The following is a 17,801-nucleotide window of genomic DNA, read 5'->3' on the forward strand; positions in this document are numbered from 1 at the left end:
GGAGTCACTGGTATCAATGTGGTAGCTCATAAGGGTGGTACGACCCAGATCAAATTTCCCCTGACTGAAAACATCCTCGAATTCCACCAGCAAAGCCCGCAGCACGGCCCTCTGACTGTGGGAGAGGTCCCGACTCTCATCACAAAGGGCGCCGGCCCACTTAGTATCACAAGCCCGTGCGTGCATGCCACCGCATGACCCATTAACAGCTGCAATACAGTCCGCCCGTACTACCGCGGCCGACGCGTGAGCGAGTACCGTACCCGCCTGAATGACAGATGCGTCTGAGCCAACATTCAACACCTGATTAAAGGACTGGCGATCCCAAGACACCAACGTCTACGCCCGCACAAGCGCCATCGCTCGGGCTGCTTTATTTGCGGGCGTTAGCACGATACCCCCCTCGGTGGCATCGCGAGCAAACGGCTTGCGCAACTGGAGGGGGACGAGCATCTGCCCCCCTGGGGGAACCATAACCATATCAATAACAAGCGCCTGTACCGACGCACAGCCCTTGTCATCGGGTGACAATAAGAACGCAACCCTTTGCCCCGAAGGCAACTCCAAACACCTGTGGTCTGTGAGGATTTTTAGGGGCATCTTCCCAAGGAAGTTTGTCCCCAACAAACACGGCACCACCAGGTAATCAAAAACTAGGATGGGCCCCCGCAATGAAATGCCACCGATGGAAACCTCCACGACTATTTGACCCAAAATTCCAAGAGAACCCCCATTAGCCGCAAAATAGGGAACGGGGACGGGACATAACAGGTGGCAATAGGCCGGCAAAATATAAAAAAATAATTCTGAAATAATGGTGGCAGAGGCGCCAGTGTCAATGAGGATCCGCACATGAATGCCCTGAATGGTACCCACGACTCTAGATGACCCGATGGCCACGGCCACGAATCGATGGGCCAACTGCGAACACTGGGCGTGCCCGAAGGCCCAATTCTCACCCGATGCGGCGGAACCCCCGCGCGGTGCAACCCGACGTGAAGAAATAACGACCGTATGCAGATCAACATGATCGAAAGATGGGTGAGGTGAGAACGGGGGCCGAATGTGTGGTGCACCGCGACTCACCTGGGGACCCTTGGAAGTCGAAGGCGGGTGAGGAGACGAGGACGGCGGCCCAGGACGTCCTCAATGCGGCATCCGGCACTCCACAGCGACGTGTCCTGGCCGCCCACAGTTGTAGCAGACGCCGCAAGTGGAGCCCGGCCGGAAAGGGTAACGTGGAGGCCAATCGCGCCTCCCTTGGCGCTCGGTAGCTCGTCTCTGGCCTCCGGCGCCGGTCACGGCGGCGCAAACAGGAGCGGACTCGTCCTCTTCGGGCATCTCACCCGCTGGTGTAGCACAGGTCATGAGGCCTGAGCCTTTCTTCAACCTGAGGTGGGACTGGATACACCACGTGATAACGAGGGATTTCGGATCGTCATCCTCGGACGCGGGCAGGGCGACATTCAGCTCCTGCCCCAACAACCGGTCCATCACCAGGGAGTTGACGCCCGTCAGTCCTAGTTTCGGGAACGCCGCCTGAGCCTGCGACAAGAGGGCGCTTCTGAAGGTGAGGGGCGATTCGGCTTCCCCCCGCCGTTGTTCCACGAATCTGTTCCAGATAGTAGACGGCGGGTCGTAAATGGTGGCCATCTCCTTGAAGGCCAACGCCAGTGTGGAGCACCATGCAGGCAGAATGGTGCAAAACGCCCTTAATGCGTCATCATCAAGAGACGTGGGGAGCGCCTTCAACGCTTCCTCATTCATCCACCCCGCGAAGGTGCAGCTCACGGAGAAACAGCGTTTAAACGCCTCCCAATCCCTGCCAGCCGCTGTAAATGCCCGCACGAAGGGGCGTTGGCGATGCAGCGCAAGGATGTCCCGCTGTATGGCTGGCGAGTGAGGAGAAATGCCGCGCATTTCCACTAAAATGGCTGCAACGTGGCCCGCCGGCGTGGCGGGAGATTCACGCGGCTGGATCACAGCCGCGGCAGCGGTGTCGCCACGTGGTCCCGGCCCCGGCTCCTCCGTCGACGGCTGGCCAACGTCGAGCTTGGCGACTAGCTCCGCCTTGGCGCCCAGCAACTCCGCGAGGCGGGCGCTCGTCGCCCGATGATCGTCGGGCGGAGACGGATTCGCCAGCTGGACCACACCATGCTGCTCCACCGTCGGTGCCACGTCGGCGGGGTTCTCCGGGGCTGCCATCCCCGGGGCTGTCGGCGGGACGAAAGCTCCATCGTCGTCCTCCTCTCCCGAGGAGTGCCTCGCAGGTTTCCTACAGCATGTGCTCATTGCGTCTCACTCAAGGTAAGACTACCCTAACGTTTGCCAATTCCGCCACCAAATGTAATGGGCTCGAATAAGGCGCACACATAACTTCCTGGGAGGCAACACTATTTATTGTTAACTCAACGTAACACTTTAACATAGGGTGGTGACCACCAACCTATTCTCGCTAACGCACCATCACTCACTAACACTGACTCTCGGATACAACTAGCATGACCCAGCCAGGAGGGCTACTAGCTGGTCACGCTGACTGGAGGCTTCACGAGGCATCTTCACGAGGCATCTTCTTTCTTGACACAAGCAGCCTCTAAACCGGTGAGGAGGCCGCTTATATGCGCCTCGGCGTGTCTGGGCCACACCCCGGCCACGCGCACCTTCGAGAACTCTCGAGAAGCTCCTTTGCTGTCCACGTGGCCCCCAAGGTGGCCCCGTGGCCCCCGGCCCCCACCTTGATCCGGTCACGTGTCCAGCCGGGTTCACTCAAGAGTGCCACGGCCTCACACAACCCACGTGGCCCTCACACACGGCCTCTAGATCCCCTGAACCGGCTCTGACGACATTCCCGCCTCCAGACAGGATGACGTCATGTGTGTGTGTGTAGACCCGCGTGGTAGTGACGCTCCCCCGCATAGTGACGTCACACGTGTGCGTGTGTGTACACAGTAGTGACGCTACAAGTCACTACATATGTATGTTAAACTTATTTTGCTAATTGGAGTTGTGATTATCCACACCACCTTAATTTTTAAACAAATTCAACCTCAACCTTCACCTTCCACTCACATAGAGGCAGAACACAGCTGAGAACAATATAGACTGGTGGAGTGGAAGAGGCAACGGATCAGAGATTGGAGAGGGATACATCAGCTACAGAAGGGACGTGATGGTGATGATGATGATCGGGGACTCAGTAGCCTCGCTAAAGGCGCCAGATGGGCGACAATCCACATGGCGTCGGGAGGCCCTCGTCCAGCAGTGGATTGACAAAAGCGTTGTGCAACATGCATGGGTAATTGGGCTTCGTGTTTGCGTTGCACTTCGGCAAGTAAAGCGGGATTACCCAGAATTCGCTGGATGCGATTGTGCGTCCTGTGATCGTGCGTCCCGCAAAACTCCCCAACTCGTACCAGGTAGGACATTTCCAGATCTGTGGAACTTGGAAACGACCATAGTTTTTTTGTTACGGTCCCGCAGCTGACACGGAATTTTCCATTTGACTAAAATGGGAAAGTGTGTAGCGGGCCTGAGTGGAACCCCCAATATAAATAGCGCTACCATTGCTCACGGTATTTAAGTTGTCACTGCGTGGTGGGTCCACGCCCGATTTATGTGTTATTGTAGTCAAGCGAGAGCATTCCACACGGGCAGGTTGTTGTGCCAAAAGCTACATCATTTTAATTTTTAATCATCCGCTGTTAAGTGCGAGTGGACGTTTTGGTGCGAGTTCAACGGCGACGCTAGGGTTTTATTTTAAGAGTTTGTCTGGAGGTGGCTGGGTGGTTCAGGGGTCAGAGATGCCTGAGCTGGCCCCGCTGGGAATTCAGGGTTTTAATTCAGGGTCTCATCCGCTCACGATTAAACTGAGTTCTGAAATGAAGTGACTTGACAGACTGATCACTGGTGACTACACACACACTCAAAACAAATCACGTTAAATGCGGTTTTTAACTTCATTTGGCAAAAAAATATCCATCTCTGAGAATTAAATATTTTGATCTACCCCGGTCACATTAAGACCCATTCTATACCCCGCATCGTGTTGTTGTGAAACTCCAGTTGGTGCCCCACAGGGTCAATGACAAGACCAGGTGAATTTCTGAAAGCTCACTCCAGAATTAAACGTGAAATGCGCTGTTCCAGATTAAGCAAAGGTCCCCTGTCACCCGCTCTTCATCGCCACCTCTCACCGCCCTCCTTCTCCTCTCCCCGTGCTCGCTAATCCCTGGATACAGCCGCGCTTATGCGAAGGAGCACGTGGCACCGTGTGCTTCCCGTCCGCGTGAACCCGTTTGCTCCGCTCCTCCTGCGCACACCCCGCAGCCCCCTCTCCCCCCTCCCACCACTGGCCCCGTCTGCCAATTACCCAAGGTTCACAGAGGATGGCAGAACCACTTAATTATCAGTCACCAGCTCTGACGCTCCACTGCTTTGTTTGTCTTGGAAATCGTTTTGTGCTGATGTGAGGCCTCGGCTGATTTAGCTCTGACATGCGTGTGCTTGTTTTGGCTGTAGTAATAATAATGATGCAGTGCAGCAAAGCGATTTAGCCGTACGCGGTATAACTTTTTAGTGGCCACGTTTGATTCGATCCCACCAGCATGAACACGCAAGTAAAATAAAATAATGTCTCCATCCAGGAAAAAAAGCACAAATACTTTATTTTACTTACAAAGTTACAAAATATACAATACATGCACATATATACTGTATACTGGAGATTAATGCAAGCTAGAGGTCAGATACAGGTGAGATTTATTGATTTTAATATCGCACTCACAATGCGATCTTTTCTATATACCTCACAATTACATTATTCAGAGCCGCACCGTAGCGAGCAATTACAAGATACTTTCTTGATCGTCTTTGAATATTCATACGATAATTTTATTGGACAATAATGATTTTTTAAAATAATAAATGTACGTTACCACCCTCACCATCGTCTTTACCAGCCCCATTCCCTGCCACCATCATCCTGGTGTTTACAGTGGGCATCGTTTTGGGTACCAGGTCCAAGGTTCTCTTGGATGGGAAGTGGTGAGGAGGAGGGGGTATGAGATCGTACAGCTAAGGAGGAGAGGTGGTGCCAAAGGGACATCTGGTTGTGCAGGGCCATCCCCAGAACCTCCAAAGGCTTCTGCCCTGGCGAGTGCCATGGCTGGCAATGACAGTGGCGCTTATTTTACCACAGTTGCCCAACCACCGCTGTCCCTCACTCACGGCGGCCCAAACCGTTCACCTCTGATGTGCATTCAGACAGGTCAGAGTGAGCTGCCACTGCTCATATTAGCACTGAGGCATTGGGTGCTCATCTCCTGTTTACAGCCCTGTAGAGCCAGTGGTGGCAATTCTACGTTCATACGGCGGGGAAAATTCCACCTACAGAACAACCACTGTTGACTTCCCCACCAGTGGTACTCACTTTATTGACCCCAGACGGATGATGGGCTGAGTCGACACCCCCCTAAAGAGGATTTGAACTCACAACTCTTTTTCACAGATCACAACTTGCTCGATATGTAATTCTGTATAGTAATGGGAGGAAAAGTGTTGGACGTGAAAGGTCATGAACCATGGAACTTAATTCATCACCATCATCCAAACCATAGAAGACAAAGATCCCCATATTGCCTTAACAAACTTTAGTGGCAAGTGCTGTTAGCGAGCACATATGAAGGCCGGAACAGCACACGGGAGGATGGGTGGCCAGCACCATGCCCGGCCACATTTGTCTCCCGAGTCGCGATGTTTACACACCGCACCACATACTCATTTGAGGCTAAGTCGATCTAGGGGAGGCCCAGGACCGGTTCAGATAATCATCACTGGTGCTGGCCATGAGTGTGAATCTTTCTCGGTTCACCAGATTCATAGCACAGCACGGTAACTGCTGTGCCACTGCTCCTTACGATCACTATTACCCCCACCACCACAGTGACAACCAACATAAGTTCACTGTTATTACCACGATCACCGACATCTCGTGTCATTTCAGATGTGGAATGCCTAAACACGTGACAACGGGTGAAACATTTGAACAATATATATGTATTCTAAAGTGAAACAAAAAGTGAATTGTAATTACATATAACAGTAATTATACACTGTACTCGCAGTGCGAATGTCATATTTTGTGTCATTATAATCATCATTGTTATCATCACCATCATCGTCATCATTGTCAAAAGCATCATCATCGTCATCATTGTTGTCATCATAGTTATCATCGTCAAAATCATCATCATATCCATAATCATTATCTTCACCGAACATTTGGGAGAGGGGATGGTAGTTTATCCACAATTCTCAACGCCCCACGACCTTCTCCTGACGACGCCAATGACAATGAGTCATTAGCCAAAGTGAAACCTCCCGGGTCTGCAGTCCACGGCCACTGATGACGAATCCCCACCACCCTGAGTCAGGCTTAACAGAGCGGTCACAAATGTGGCGTCAAAGGCTCGCGCGAGGCGGACCGTGCCCATACGCGCCACGCGCCGTCAACTGCTGGAATGATAGACGAGGACTCAAGGACAAAATGACATTGAAATTCAAAAAGCCCACCCACCATGAAGTATACAACCTCCCCTTAAAATTAATATCACATGGTTGGTTACGTACGGTGCGAAAGTTGTTCAATGTACATACATGTGTTACTTAACGCATGCTTAATGTGGAGAAATATTGAAATACTAAAATGCAAAAAATATATGTTACAGAGCACAAACAGCCGCTATGTGTTGTCAAAGGTAAAGGTGCGGCCCAGAAATTTTCTGCCGATACCACTGCTGGCAGAAAGGCCTCTGCTAGAAACAAGCTTTAGGGGGTATTTGTTTTGGCTAACCATCGAATAAAAATGGTCACTGCATCGCACTGCACTTCCATGTGCCTCTGGGGTCGTCCGGAATGCTCTTTTTTCCGATATTAGGAAGCCATTGGAGCCATGCCACTTTTAAATCGAGATTGAAAACTAATTTCTTTCGAACTGCTTTGTGTTTCGTTTGTTGTCCTGCCCCGACACCTCCGATTTGAACGGTTGGCTACGTACGGTGCGAAAGAAGTTCAACAGACATACATATACATCTGTTCCACTCTTCCACATTGACCAAACGTGTTGGAAAAGGTGGGCGATTACCCACACTGCGCCGCATCACGTGCGACCTGCCGATCAACTGGCTAGTGTCACCCATTTTTACTGCTGAGTGGACAGAGGCGGTGGAGAAGGGGTGGGCGGGGGTAGGGTAGGGATTCTAGAAACATGCCCAATCGTTGCAGCTGCCACGGCGGCAGATGGAATTGAACTCATGCCTCTGGAATGCAAGTCTATTGAGCTGACCCTTACACTGCGACAGCCCCATAGTTTTCGTTAATTTATTTATTTAGAGTTACTTGCTTACATTTTCTCTATAATATAGGTGTTGGGTTAGATCTCGTAAATATAAATGCGTCATTAAACCCGCCACCACCCGACACATCCAAATAGTAAGATTTGTCACGTAAACAAAACATGCCAATTCGTTACTCATACAACACACCAGAACATTTATATTTACGCGATCTAACCCAAAAACCTCTATTATGGATACTATCATCGTGAACGCCCCCTTCTATGTGTTAAACCTTTTCTCTACTTCGCACTCCTATCGTTATTTTTGTATTTGTTGTTGTAACTTGCTGACCCACCCCTTATTGGACATCTTGTGTGAAAAAGAGATTCATGGCTCATCGGATTCCTTCAGGATAAATGCATATTCTGATGCTGTTGACACGCCGTGTGTTTTGAGTGCCCGCTGGGGCGAGTCTGGATTCTTCTGCGAATTGTCTAAAGCAGTCCCCTGTGTCAATTCCGTTGAAGCATCAGAGCATTGGTAAACGAAAGTATCCGTGAAATTATTTGCAAGCAAGGGCAATGGTGCATTACGAGTCCGGTAAAAATAAAACAGCGTCTCGGGCCACTTCAAAAAAGGACATACTGTATGCAAATGTTGTGGCTCCTTTGTATGTTTTTTTTTATCTCTCTCGCTACGTATAGTTACGCATGCCCCGGGTCTCCCTCGTCAAAGAGATAACGGGGTTCTCGCCTGGCTAAATAAATAAAACACTGCACGGGTTCCAATGAGAGGCGATGCCTGTCGCCTTGTAGCTCTTTCGCGATTTCTGCGATGGTGGGGGACCGGCGGGGCGGGTGGGCGGTTGTCCTTCGTCTCGCTTCGCCCAGACAGATGTGCCACGGCCTTGCCCATGTGAAGCGGCGTGGTCGTAGGAGCGCCGCGTCCCTTCTGTCGTCTCCCCGACCCTCACTACCCTCGCCCACAACGGCCCCCATAAATACTCGTATAAATAAAAATAAAAACTCCACACGAGCGCGCACACATACACACGACGTGAAACATGCAATAGCAGTGACCGGAGGGTTGTGGGTGGGGGGGGGGGCCGCCGGGAAGCTACCGGTAGTTCATCATGGCCGAGCCGGGAAAAGCATTGCCATCCATGCCCTCTGCGTCGACAGCTTCTCCCTCCTCCGCTGCCGGGGAAGAGAGGATGACGGGTGGAGACGAGGTGAGCAGCGCTCTGCACTCCATGGCGCGACTGCTCTCATCGTTCTTATTACAACAATTATGATAATAATAAAGAGGTGAATTAAAAGCAAAGGTGCAGCCCTGCAATGTCTTGTTCACGTCAATACTGACAGAAGGGGCCTCCACTGGACGAGAGGGAGCTCAAGACAACTCCTCTAGAGGGTGGGGGTTTTTTTATTGCCCAACTATTCCACACTGGCTAGACATCTTGGAAGAGAAATCCGGTGAGCTATTCAGCTCTTTTTCACAGATTATCCATGAATCCCCTTCACTCATCCACAATGACCACTATGACGAAGTACGTTCACATTACTACTATGACACGCACAGTGTGGAGTGGGCTTCACCTTGAATGGGATTGATTAATAGTTGTGTAGTAGTAGTATCATTATTGTTAGCCCAGGAAGGCCCTCATTGAGTCTCAACATTTTTTTTTCCAGCAGGGTCAAGCTACATTGGGGTGTTTGGCGAAATTCCACATACGCACGCGGGGGATAACACAGTGAGCTCTGCCACAGATGGATTCAATAATCTGTTGCAGTACTCAAACCATTTGGCATGAAAAATAAAGTGATTGGTCACAATATACAAGTAAGAGGACTCTCCTGACGTCTTGAGATTCATATATCGCATCGTTATCATGCACAGGTAATGCGTGTACATCTCTCAGAACACAAAGACAAAGTTCCCCCATATTGCCTTTAACAGAGTTGGGGAAAGTGCTGTTAGCAAGTAGCACCTATGAAGGCTGGAAAGGCACACGAGGAGGTGGGTGGCGAACACCACACACGACTGCCTTTGTCTCCCCAGTGGCGATGTTTACACACCGCACCTGGAACTCATTTGAGGCTGAGTCGACCTAGGGGATGCCCAGGACTGGTTCAGATTATCGTCATCGGTGTCGGTGAGCGGGGTTCATAGCGCAGCAGCGCGCTCATCGCTCGTTGCACAGCCGCTCCCCACGAACACAGGTGCTACGTCACAAGCGTGTCGTTTAATGTGTGTACCAGGTGCGGGGTGTGTGTCACGGGCGTAGCGTGCGTGGCCACAGGCATAGAGAGCTTGGAACAGATGGAAAATGCAAAGCAATCTTTGGAAACACCGTCTCGAGGTATGTGCGTATGCGTGTGTGTTGAATTTCTTTCGCACCATACGTAGCCAACCATGCTAATCGGGGGTGCGGGGAAAGGACAACAAACTAAACACAAAAAGTAGTTCTTAAGAAATCCAGATTAAACATTTTCAATCAACATTAAAAATGTTACGCTGGGATCAATTACCTTTGTTATCATTACCACCACCTACTCGCATCTCAGCAGAGTCAAGCACAGCTTTGGTTTACGCGTAAACATAGGTAGCCTACGAGAGCACGGTCCGATCCGGAATCTAATTTTAACGACGTAGTGTGAGAATTCGCTGAATTGTGGCCGCATGCAAATCACTTTCATGCCTCCCATTGAGCTTTCGGCTCCTGGCGGGAATTCATATAAACAAACTCGGTTAAACCCAGAGCCATTCGTATTAAGCGTTTATCATAATAATGCTCTTTAAGTGGAAAAGCCTCAACCAAAGCCTCAACACTCACTTTCTCTCAATGGGGTCCTACTATATTGGGATGTCTGGCGAATTCCGTTTGCAAGTGTTTGGTTTCATGTGCTGGAAAAAACCAGAGAACACAACCCTCCGCCACCACCCCCATTTATTTGACCAGGAAACACATATAACTCCGCATAGATAGATTTGGTAATCAATCGCTCTGCTGCCATCTCCTGGCCACCACTGCAGAAATCATGTTTAGCCAATTGCATTAACGAGCATTTGGCAAGTGGTGCATGAGCAGGTAACGATTAAACTATTTAGTATTTTGCCGGGCCACAAATGATAGCTCAACAAAGTGGCTTATCACGTGGAAATTTATAGAAGCCAAATACTCTAGATGCATGTTGATTCTAAATGTGGAGGGAAAAACCGGAAGATCCAGAAACAATCCACACGACCACGGTGAGAGAGACATGCAAACTCCAAATATATAGCAGGCGTCAGGGTCGGGATCGAACCCAGGACCTCCTGTGCACCAAGCGAGGGAGTTAAAATCTCGCCACCGCGGCGCCCAAACACTTAGAGCTTCGCACACATAGATACAGAAATCCACTGCTGTGATGGCAGGGGGGGGGCAGTACCTGGGGCGTAGCGGCAGCGTCCCAAGTGCTTCACCTCGATGAAGAGGCCGTCGGAGCAGGCGGCAGCACGCAGCGCGCACCGGTCCTGGTACGTGGTGTTGTCGGAGCCACACACAGGGGTACGGCGCTCGGACGCGCGGCAGATCGCGTTGCACTGCAGGCAGCGTGCGGCAGCGCCGGTGTGCGGGTCCCTCACGCACCGCTTACCGGCCTCGCACGCCGAACCGTCACGACAGGTGGGCGGCCCTGTGCAGAACGGCGCGGATCAGCCCAACGGACCGTTAGAAGTCGTCCCTGGGTTTTGCTCATTGAACGCGTGGTTTCCCGGGTTGGCCCGATTTTCGGGCATTTTTTCTCTCGAGCTTTTGCCACGTACTACTGCGGGCATCTTCAACATCTGAAGATGCCCTCTTGGGAGAAGAGTTGTCTAATGCACAGCCCAACCCGGAAAACCGCAATTGGATTTTAAATGGCTGTTAAAAACGTACACGCTAAAAAGTATTTTTGTAAATTTTTCGACCGCTGTCCCGCAGAGTGTTATCTTGCCTGTTCTACCAGCAACACGATGAAATATCCGTTCGGATATCTGGCAGAGCAGTGCGACCTCAATGCTGCAAACACCTCAATGAAGCAAATGTGTGCAGGGACAACCATGATTTTCAAAAGTCCTCTCAACTCAACATTTCACACAATCTACAAAGGCTCAGTGGTCTATAATAGCAGCCACTCCAAGCCAATTGGTTACCTACAATAGTAAGCTGGGCGGTAGTGGCTATGCACATGGCTGCCTGTAATCGAGCACTGTGGAAGCAGCGAGGGTTGGTGGATCACAGCACACATGTTGTGTAAACTCCCTTCCTGTGGACGTTAAGGAGAAGCCATACACCGGCTTGCCAGGAGAAGGCGCTAGGGCAGGAAGTGGACTAATCTCCATTTGTTTCCATCTGTACGAAGATAGAGTTTTGCACCATCACGTTTGTGGGTTTTCTCCAGCCGCCTCAGTTTCCTCTCACGTGTATATACAACTAATACATCTGTAAGGACAGTACGGGACCTAGTGGCTATAAATAATGATTGCAGCGATGAGGACAGGCAGGGTCAAGTGAGGTAACTGGGTGAGGAGTCAACACGGGGGTAGAGATGGAACCCCCGGGGTGTTTTCGTGAGGCAAAGAAAAGAGTTCGGGAAAAGGGGCGTGGCAGAGCCGAGGGGAAATAAAAGGCAGCGCAGAGTGGGGCTCGGGGCTGCTGTGGGGATTTGGAGTCTGGACCGTCGTCGCTGTTATGACGGTGGATTGTCCTCATCAACTTGTAAGGCTAGGAAAGAAGTTATGTATCTTCGCCATGGCTACTACAGTGACGGCTCCTATATAGTCAGTCAGCAATATCGTGAACGTCGTGTAGCAGATACATAGAGTCACCCAGTTGTATATAGTCAACCTGCATCCACCTGATAACATGTCATCGAGTCAGGTGGACTGTAATATATAATAAATATATATTAATTAAGCAAGACAGCGTCTCTGAGTGCTACATTATACATCGACTCAAAAACATCTTAAAATGTAAACAAACTTTATGTAAGACCTTCCTTAAAAAGAGTAATTGGACTGATGTACTTTCCTGGGTAAGTAAGCCATTATTATCCTTATAACAACTCTTGCACTTGTGATCGTTGCCATAGCATCTGTGCTATTAACTCGCAAAAACATTTGCATTCCCGATCACCAAAAAGTAATTCAATCTGTGCAAAGAATCAGTGGATAGGTCCTGCCGGGACAGTCCTGGAAGAAAAAAGTGCAACAGTTGATGTCTATTGTGGAAATGCAGTGAGGAAATCATCGCTTGTCTGCGCAGGAGCGAGATGGATCGGTGCATCGTGAGACGACGGGACATGCTATCAGAACGAATGGGCCTTCATCCAGCAGCAGATAGGTCATGGCTGTTGGTGATAATGATAACGATGTTGCATGTTATCCCCTTATACAGCACAATGGCTGAGTTTTCTCCAGATAAGCCAAGAAAAAATAATGGAATGAAAAGTGCCCAAACACTGCAATGCAGTTTTGAGACTTGGTGAATGTTTCCTGAATAAAGCAATTACATGGTATGATAATTATCAGTTGGTGCCAGTTGTATTCCACATTAACTGCAGCCGGAGTGAGGATGGAGTGGATGATGGAATGAGGATAGAGTGGAGGAGGATGGAGCGTGGTCAGAGTGGATTAGGGTGGAGTGAGGACAGAGAGGAGGATGAAACGAGGACAGAGTGGAGAAGGATAGAGCGAGGACAGAGTGGAGGAGGATTGAGCGAGAACAGAGTGGAGGAGAGTGGAACGAGAACAGAGTGGATGAGGGTGGAGCGAGGACTGAGTTGAGGATAGAGCCAGGACAGAGTGGAGGAGGAATAAAGGTCTGAATTGAGGAGGATGGAGCGTGGACATATTGGAGGATGGAGCAAGGACAGATTGGAGGAGGATGGAGCGAGGACAGAGTGGATGATAATGGAGTGATGACAGAGTGGAGGATTGAGCGAGGGCAGAGTGGAGGAGGGTAGAGAGAGTTCAGAGTGGAGGAACATGGAGCTTGGAGAGAGTGGAGGATGATGGAGCAACGATGGCGCTTGGACAGAGTAGAGGACAATGGAACGAGGACAGAGTGGAAGAGGGTAGAGCGAGGACAGAGTGGAGGAGAATGGAGCTTGGAGAGAGTGCAGGAGGATGGAGCAACGATGGAGAAACGATGGAGCTTGGACAGAGGAGAGGACAATGGAACGAGGACAGAGTGGATGAGTATGGATTGATGACAGAGTGGAGGATTGAGCTAGGACAAAGTAGAGGAGGGTAGAGCAAGGACAGAGTGGAGGAAGATGGAGCGAGTGGAGGAGGATGGAGCGAGTGGAGGAGGATGGAGCGAGGACAGAGTGGAAGATGTAGCAAGGACAGAGTGGAGGAAGGTGGAGTGAGTGGAGAAGGATGGAACAAGGACAGAGTGGAGGAGGATAGAGCGAAGACATAGTGGAGGATGGCACGAGGACAGAGGGGAGGAGTATTGACCGAGGACAGAGTAGAGGAGCGTGAAGTGAAGTCAAAGTGGAGGAAGATAGAGCGAAGACAAAATGGAGGATGGAACAAGGAGAGAGTGAAGGAGAGTAGAGCAAGGATATTCGAGTAGGATGGAGCAAGGACAGAATGGGGGATGGAGCGAGGACAGAGTTGAGGATGGAGCGAGAACAGAGTGGAGGAGGATGGAGCATGGTTAGAGTGCAATTGGATGGAACTAGGACAGAGAGGAGGAGGATGAAACGAGGACAAAGTGGAGGAGGATGAAGGTCTGAGTTGAGGAAAATGGAGCGTGGGCATATTGGAGGATAGAGCAAGGACAGACTGGAGGATGGAGCGAGGACAAAGTGGAGGATGAAGCGAGGACAGAGTGGAGGAGGATGAAACAAGGACAGAATGGAGGATGGGGCGATGACAAAGTGGATGATGATGGATCGAGGACAGAGTGGAGAAGAATGAAGCAAAGAGAGAGTGGATGAGGGTGGAGCGAGGACAGAGTGGAGGAGGATGGAGCAAGCACAGAGTGGACAAGGATGGAGCGAGCACAGAGTGGACAAGGATGGAGCGAGGGACGATGGAGGAAGGTCTAAGTTGAGGAGGATGAAGCGCGGACGTCGTGAATGATCGAGTGAGCACAGAGTGGAGGATTATGTAGCGAGGACAGAGTGGAGGATGAGGCGAGGACAAAGTGGAGTATGGAGTGAGGACAGATTGGAGGAATAAGCAGTGATGACAGAGTGGAGGAGGATGGAGCAAGGAGAGAGAGTGGAGCAGGGTGTAGCAAGGACTGAGTGGAGGAGGATGGAATGAGGACAGATTGGAGGAGGATGGAGCGAGAACAGAGTGGAGGATGAAGCGAGGACAGAGTGGAGGAGTATGGAGTAATGACAGAGTGGAGAAAGATGGAGCGAAGTCAAAGTGGAGGAGGATGAAACGAGGCCAGATTGGAGGAGGATGGAGCGAGCACAGAGTGGAGGAGAATGGAACGAGAACAGAGTGGATGAGGGTGGAGCGAGGACAAAGTGGAGAAGTATGGAGTGAGCACAGAGTGGAGGAAAATGGAGTGATGACAGAGTGAAGGATTGAGCGAGGACAGAGTGGAGGCGGGTAGAGCGAGGACAGAGTGGAGGAAGATGAAGCTTGGAGAGAGTGGAGGAGGATGGAGCAAGGAGAGAGTGTAGGAGGATGGAGCAAGGATGGAGCTTGGACAGAGTAGAGGACAATGGAGCAAAGACAGAGTAGAGAAGAATGGAGTGAAGAGAGAATGGAGCAGCGGGGAGCAAGGACTGAATGATGGAGGATGGAGCCAGGAAAAAGTAGAGGAGTATGGAGTGATGACAGAGTCGAGGAGGGTTGAGCCAGGACAGAATGGAGCAGGCTGGATCGAGGGCAAAGTGGAGGAGTATGGAGTTATGACAGAGTGGAGGAAGATGGAGCAAAGTCAAAGTGGTGGAGGATGAAACGAGGCCAGATTGGAGGAGGATGGATCGAGCACAGAGTGGAGGAGAATGGAACGAGAACAGAGTGGATGAGGGTGGAGCGAGGACAAAGTGGAGGAGTATGGAGTGAGGACAGAGTGGAGGAATATGGAGTGATGACAGAGTGGAGGATGGAGGAAGGTCTGAGTTGAGGTGCATGGAGCGCGGACGTCGTGGAGGATGGAGTGAGCACAGAGTGGAGGAGCATGGAGCGTGGACAAATTGTAGGATGAAGCAAGGACAGCGTGTAGGAGGATGGAGCGAGGACAGAGTGGAGAAGAATGGAGCGAGGAGAGAGTGGATGAGGGTGGAGTGAGGACAGAGTGCAGAAGGATGAAGCGAGCACAGAGGGGAGGAGGATGGAGCGGGCACAGAGTAGAGGAGAATGGAACGAGAACAGTGTTGAGGAGAATGGAACTAGAACAGAGTGGATGAGGGTGGACCAATGACAAAGTGGAGGAGTATGGAGTGAGGACAGAGTGGAAGAATATGGAGCGAGGACAGAGTGGAGGAGGTTAGAGCATATACAGAGTGGAGGAGTATGGAGTGAGGACAGAGTGGAGAAGAATGGAGCGAGGAGAGAGTGGATGAGGGTGGAGCGGGGACAGAGTGGAGGATGAAGCGAGGACAGAGTGGAGGAAGATCGTTCGAGCACAGAGTGGAGGAGGATGGCGCCACGGTGGAGCTTGGACAGAGTAGAGGACAGTGGAACGAGGACAGAGGGGAGGAGGATAGAGCGTAGACAGAGTGGAGGAGGATGGAGCAATGAGAGAGTGCATGAGGATGGAGCAAGCATGGAGCGAGCACAGAGTGGAGGAGTATGGCGTGAGGACAGAGTGGAGGAAGATGAAGCGAGGACAGAGTGGAGGAGGATGCAGCTTGGAGAGAGTGGAGGAGGATGGAGCAAGGAGAGAGTGGAGGAGGATGTAGCAAGGAGTGAGTGGAGGAGGATGGAGCAAGGATGGAGATTGCACAGAGTAGAGCACAATGGAGCGAGGACAGACTGGAGAAGAATAGAGTGAGGAGAGAGTGGATGAGGGTGGAGCAACGATAGAGTTGAGGATGGATCGAGGACAGAGTGGAGGAAGATGAAGGTCTGAGTTCAGGAAGATGGAGCGTGGATTATATTGGAGGATGGATCAAGGACAGAGTGGACGATGGAAAGTGGAGGAGGATGGAGCAACGATGGAGGTTGGACAGAGTAAAGGACAATGGAACGAGGACAGAGTGGAGGAGGATAGAGCAATGAGAGAGTAGAGGAGGATGGATCGAGGAGAGAGTGGAAGAGGATGGAGCCAGAACAGAGTGGAGGATGAAGCGAGGACAGAGTGGAGAAGTATGTTGTGATGACAGAATGGAGGAAGATGGAGCGAAGTCAAAGTGGAGGAGTATGAATTGAGGCCAGATTGGAGGAGGATGGAGCGAGCACAGAGTGGAGGAGGATAGAGCGTAGAAAGAGTTGAGGAGGATGGAACAATGAGAGAGTGCATGAGGATGGAGCAAGCTTGCAGTGAGGACAGAGTGGAGCAAGCATGCAGCGAGGACAGAGTGGAGGAATATGGAGTGAGGACAGAGTGGAGAATTGGGCGAGGACAGAGTGGAGGAGGATGGAGTGAGAACAGAGTGGAGGAAGATGAAGCGAGGACAGAGTGGAGGAGGATGGAGATTGCAGAGAGTGGAGGAGGATGGATCGAGGACAGAGTGGAGGAGGATTGAGCGAGAACAGAGTGGAGGATGAAGCGAGGACAGAGTGGAGAAGTTTGTTGTGATGACAGAATGGAGGAAGATGGAGAGAAGTCAAAGTGGAGGAGTATGAATCGAGGCCAGATTAGAGGCAGATGGAGTGAGCACAGAGTGGAGGAGGATTGAACGAGGACAGAGTGGAGGATTGAGCAAGAACAGAGTGGAGGAGAATGGAACGAAAACAGAGTGGATGAGGGTGGAGCGAGGACAAAGTGGAGGAGTATTGAGTGAGGACAGAGTGGAGGAAGGTAGAGCAAGGACAGAGTGGAGGAGGATGGAGCAAGGATAGAGGGGAAGATGTAGCAAGGACAGAGTGGAGGAGGATAGAGCGTAGACAGAGTGGAGGAGGATGGAGCAATGAGAGAGTGCATGAGGATGGAGCAAGCATGGAGCGAGGACAGAGTGGAGCAGGCATGGAGCGAGGACAGAGTGGAGCAGGTATGGAGTGAGGACAGAGTGGAGGAGTATGGAGTGAGGACAGAGTGGAGGAATATGGAGTGATGACAGAGTGGAGGATTGAGCGAGGACAGAGTGGAGGAGGATGGAGTGAGAACAGAGTGGAGCAAGATGAAGCGAGGACAGAGTGGAGGAGGATGGAGCTTCGAGAGAGTGGAGGAGGATGGATCGAGGACAGATTGGAGGAGGATGGAGTGAGGACAGAGTGGAGGATGAAGCGACAACAGAGTGGAGGAGTATGGAGTGATGACAAGAGTGGAGGAGGATGGAGTGAGAACAGAGTGGAGGAGTATGG

The 17,801-nt window shown here is 51.1% G+C and overlaps 1 protein-coding gene across 1 annotated transcript in view; it reads right to left on the reverse strand.

Moving 5' to 3' along the window:
• Positions 1–4,650: 4,650 nt before the first annotated feature.
• Positions 4,651–17,801, reverse strand: part of LOC116950655 (follistatin-A-like) — a 47,229-nt gene continuing 34,078 nt past the window's right edge. The window contains exons 5-6 of the mRNA XM_032968594.2: positions 10,769–11,014; positions 4,651–8,533 (exon numbers count right to left, since the gene is read on the reverse strand). Of these exons, the coding sequence (XP_032824485.1) occupies positions 8,454–8,533; positions 10,769–11,014 (326 nt within the window). The 3' untranslated portion in view covers positions 4,651–8,453. The remainder of the gene's footprint in view (positions 8,534–10,768; positions 11,015–17,801) is intronic.

This window comes from Petromyzon marinus, chromosome 40 (genome assembly GCF_048934315.1).
Source record: "Petromyzon marinus isolate PM22_M1 ecotype Great Lakes invasive population chromosome 40, UKy_Petmar_22M1.pri1.0, whole genome shotgun sequence".
Lineage (NCBI taxonomy): Eukaryota > Metazoa > Chordata > Hyperoartia > Petromyzontiformes > Petromyzontidae > Petromyzon > Petromyzon marinus.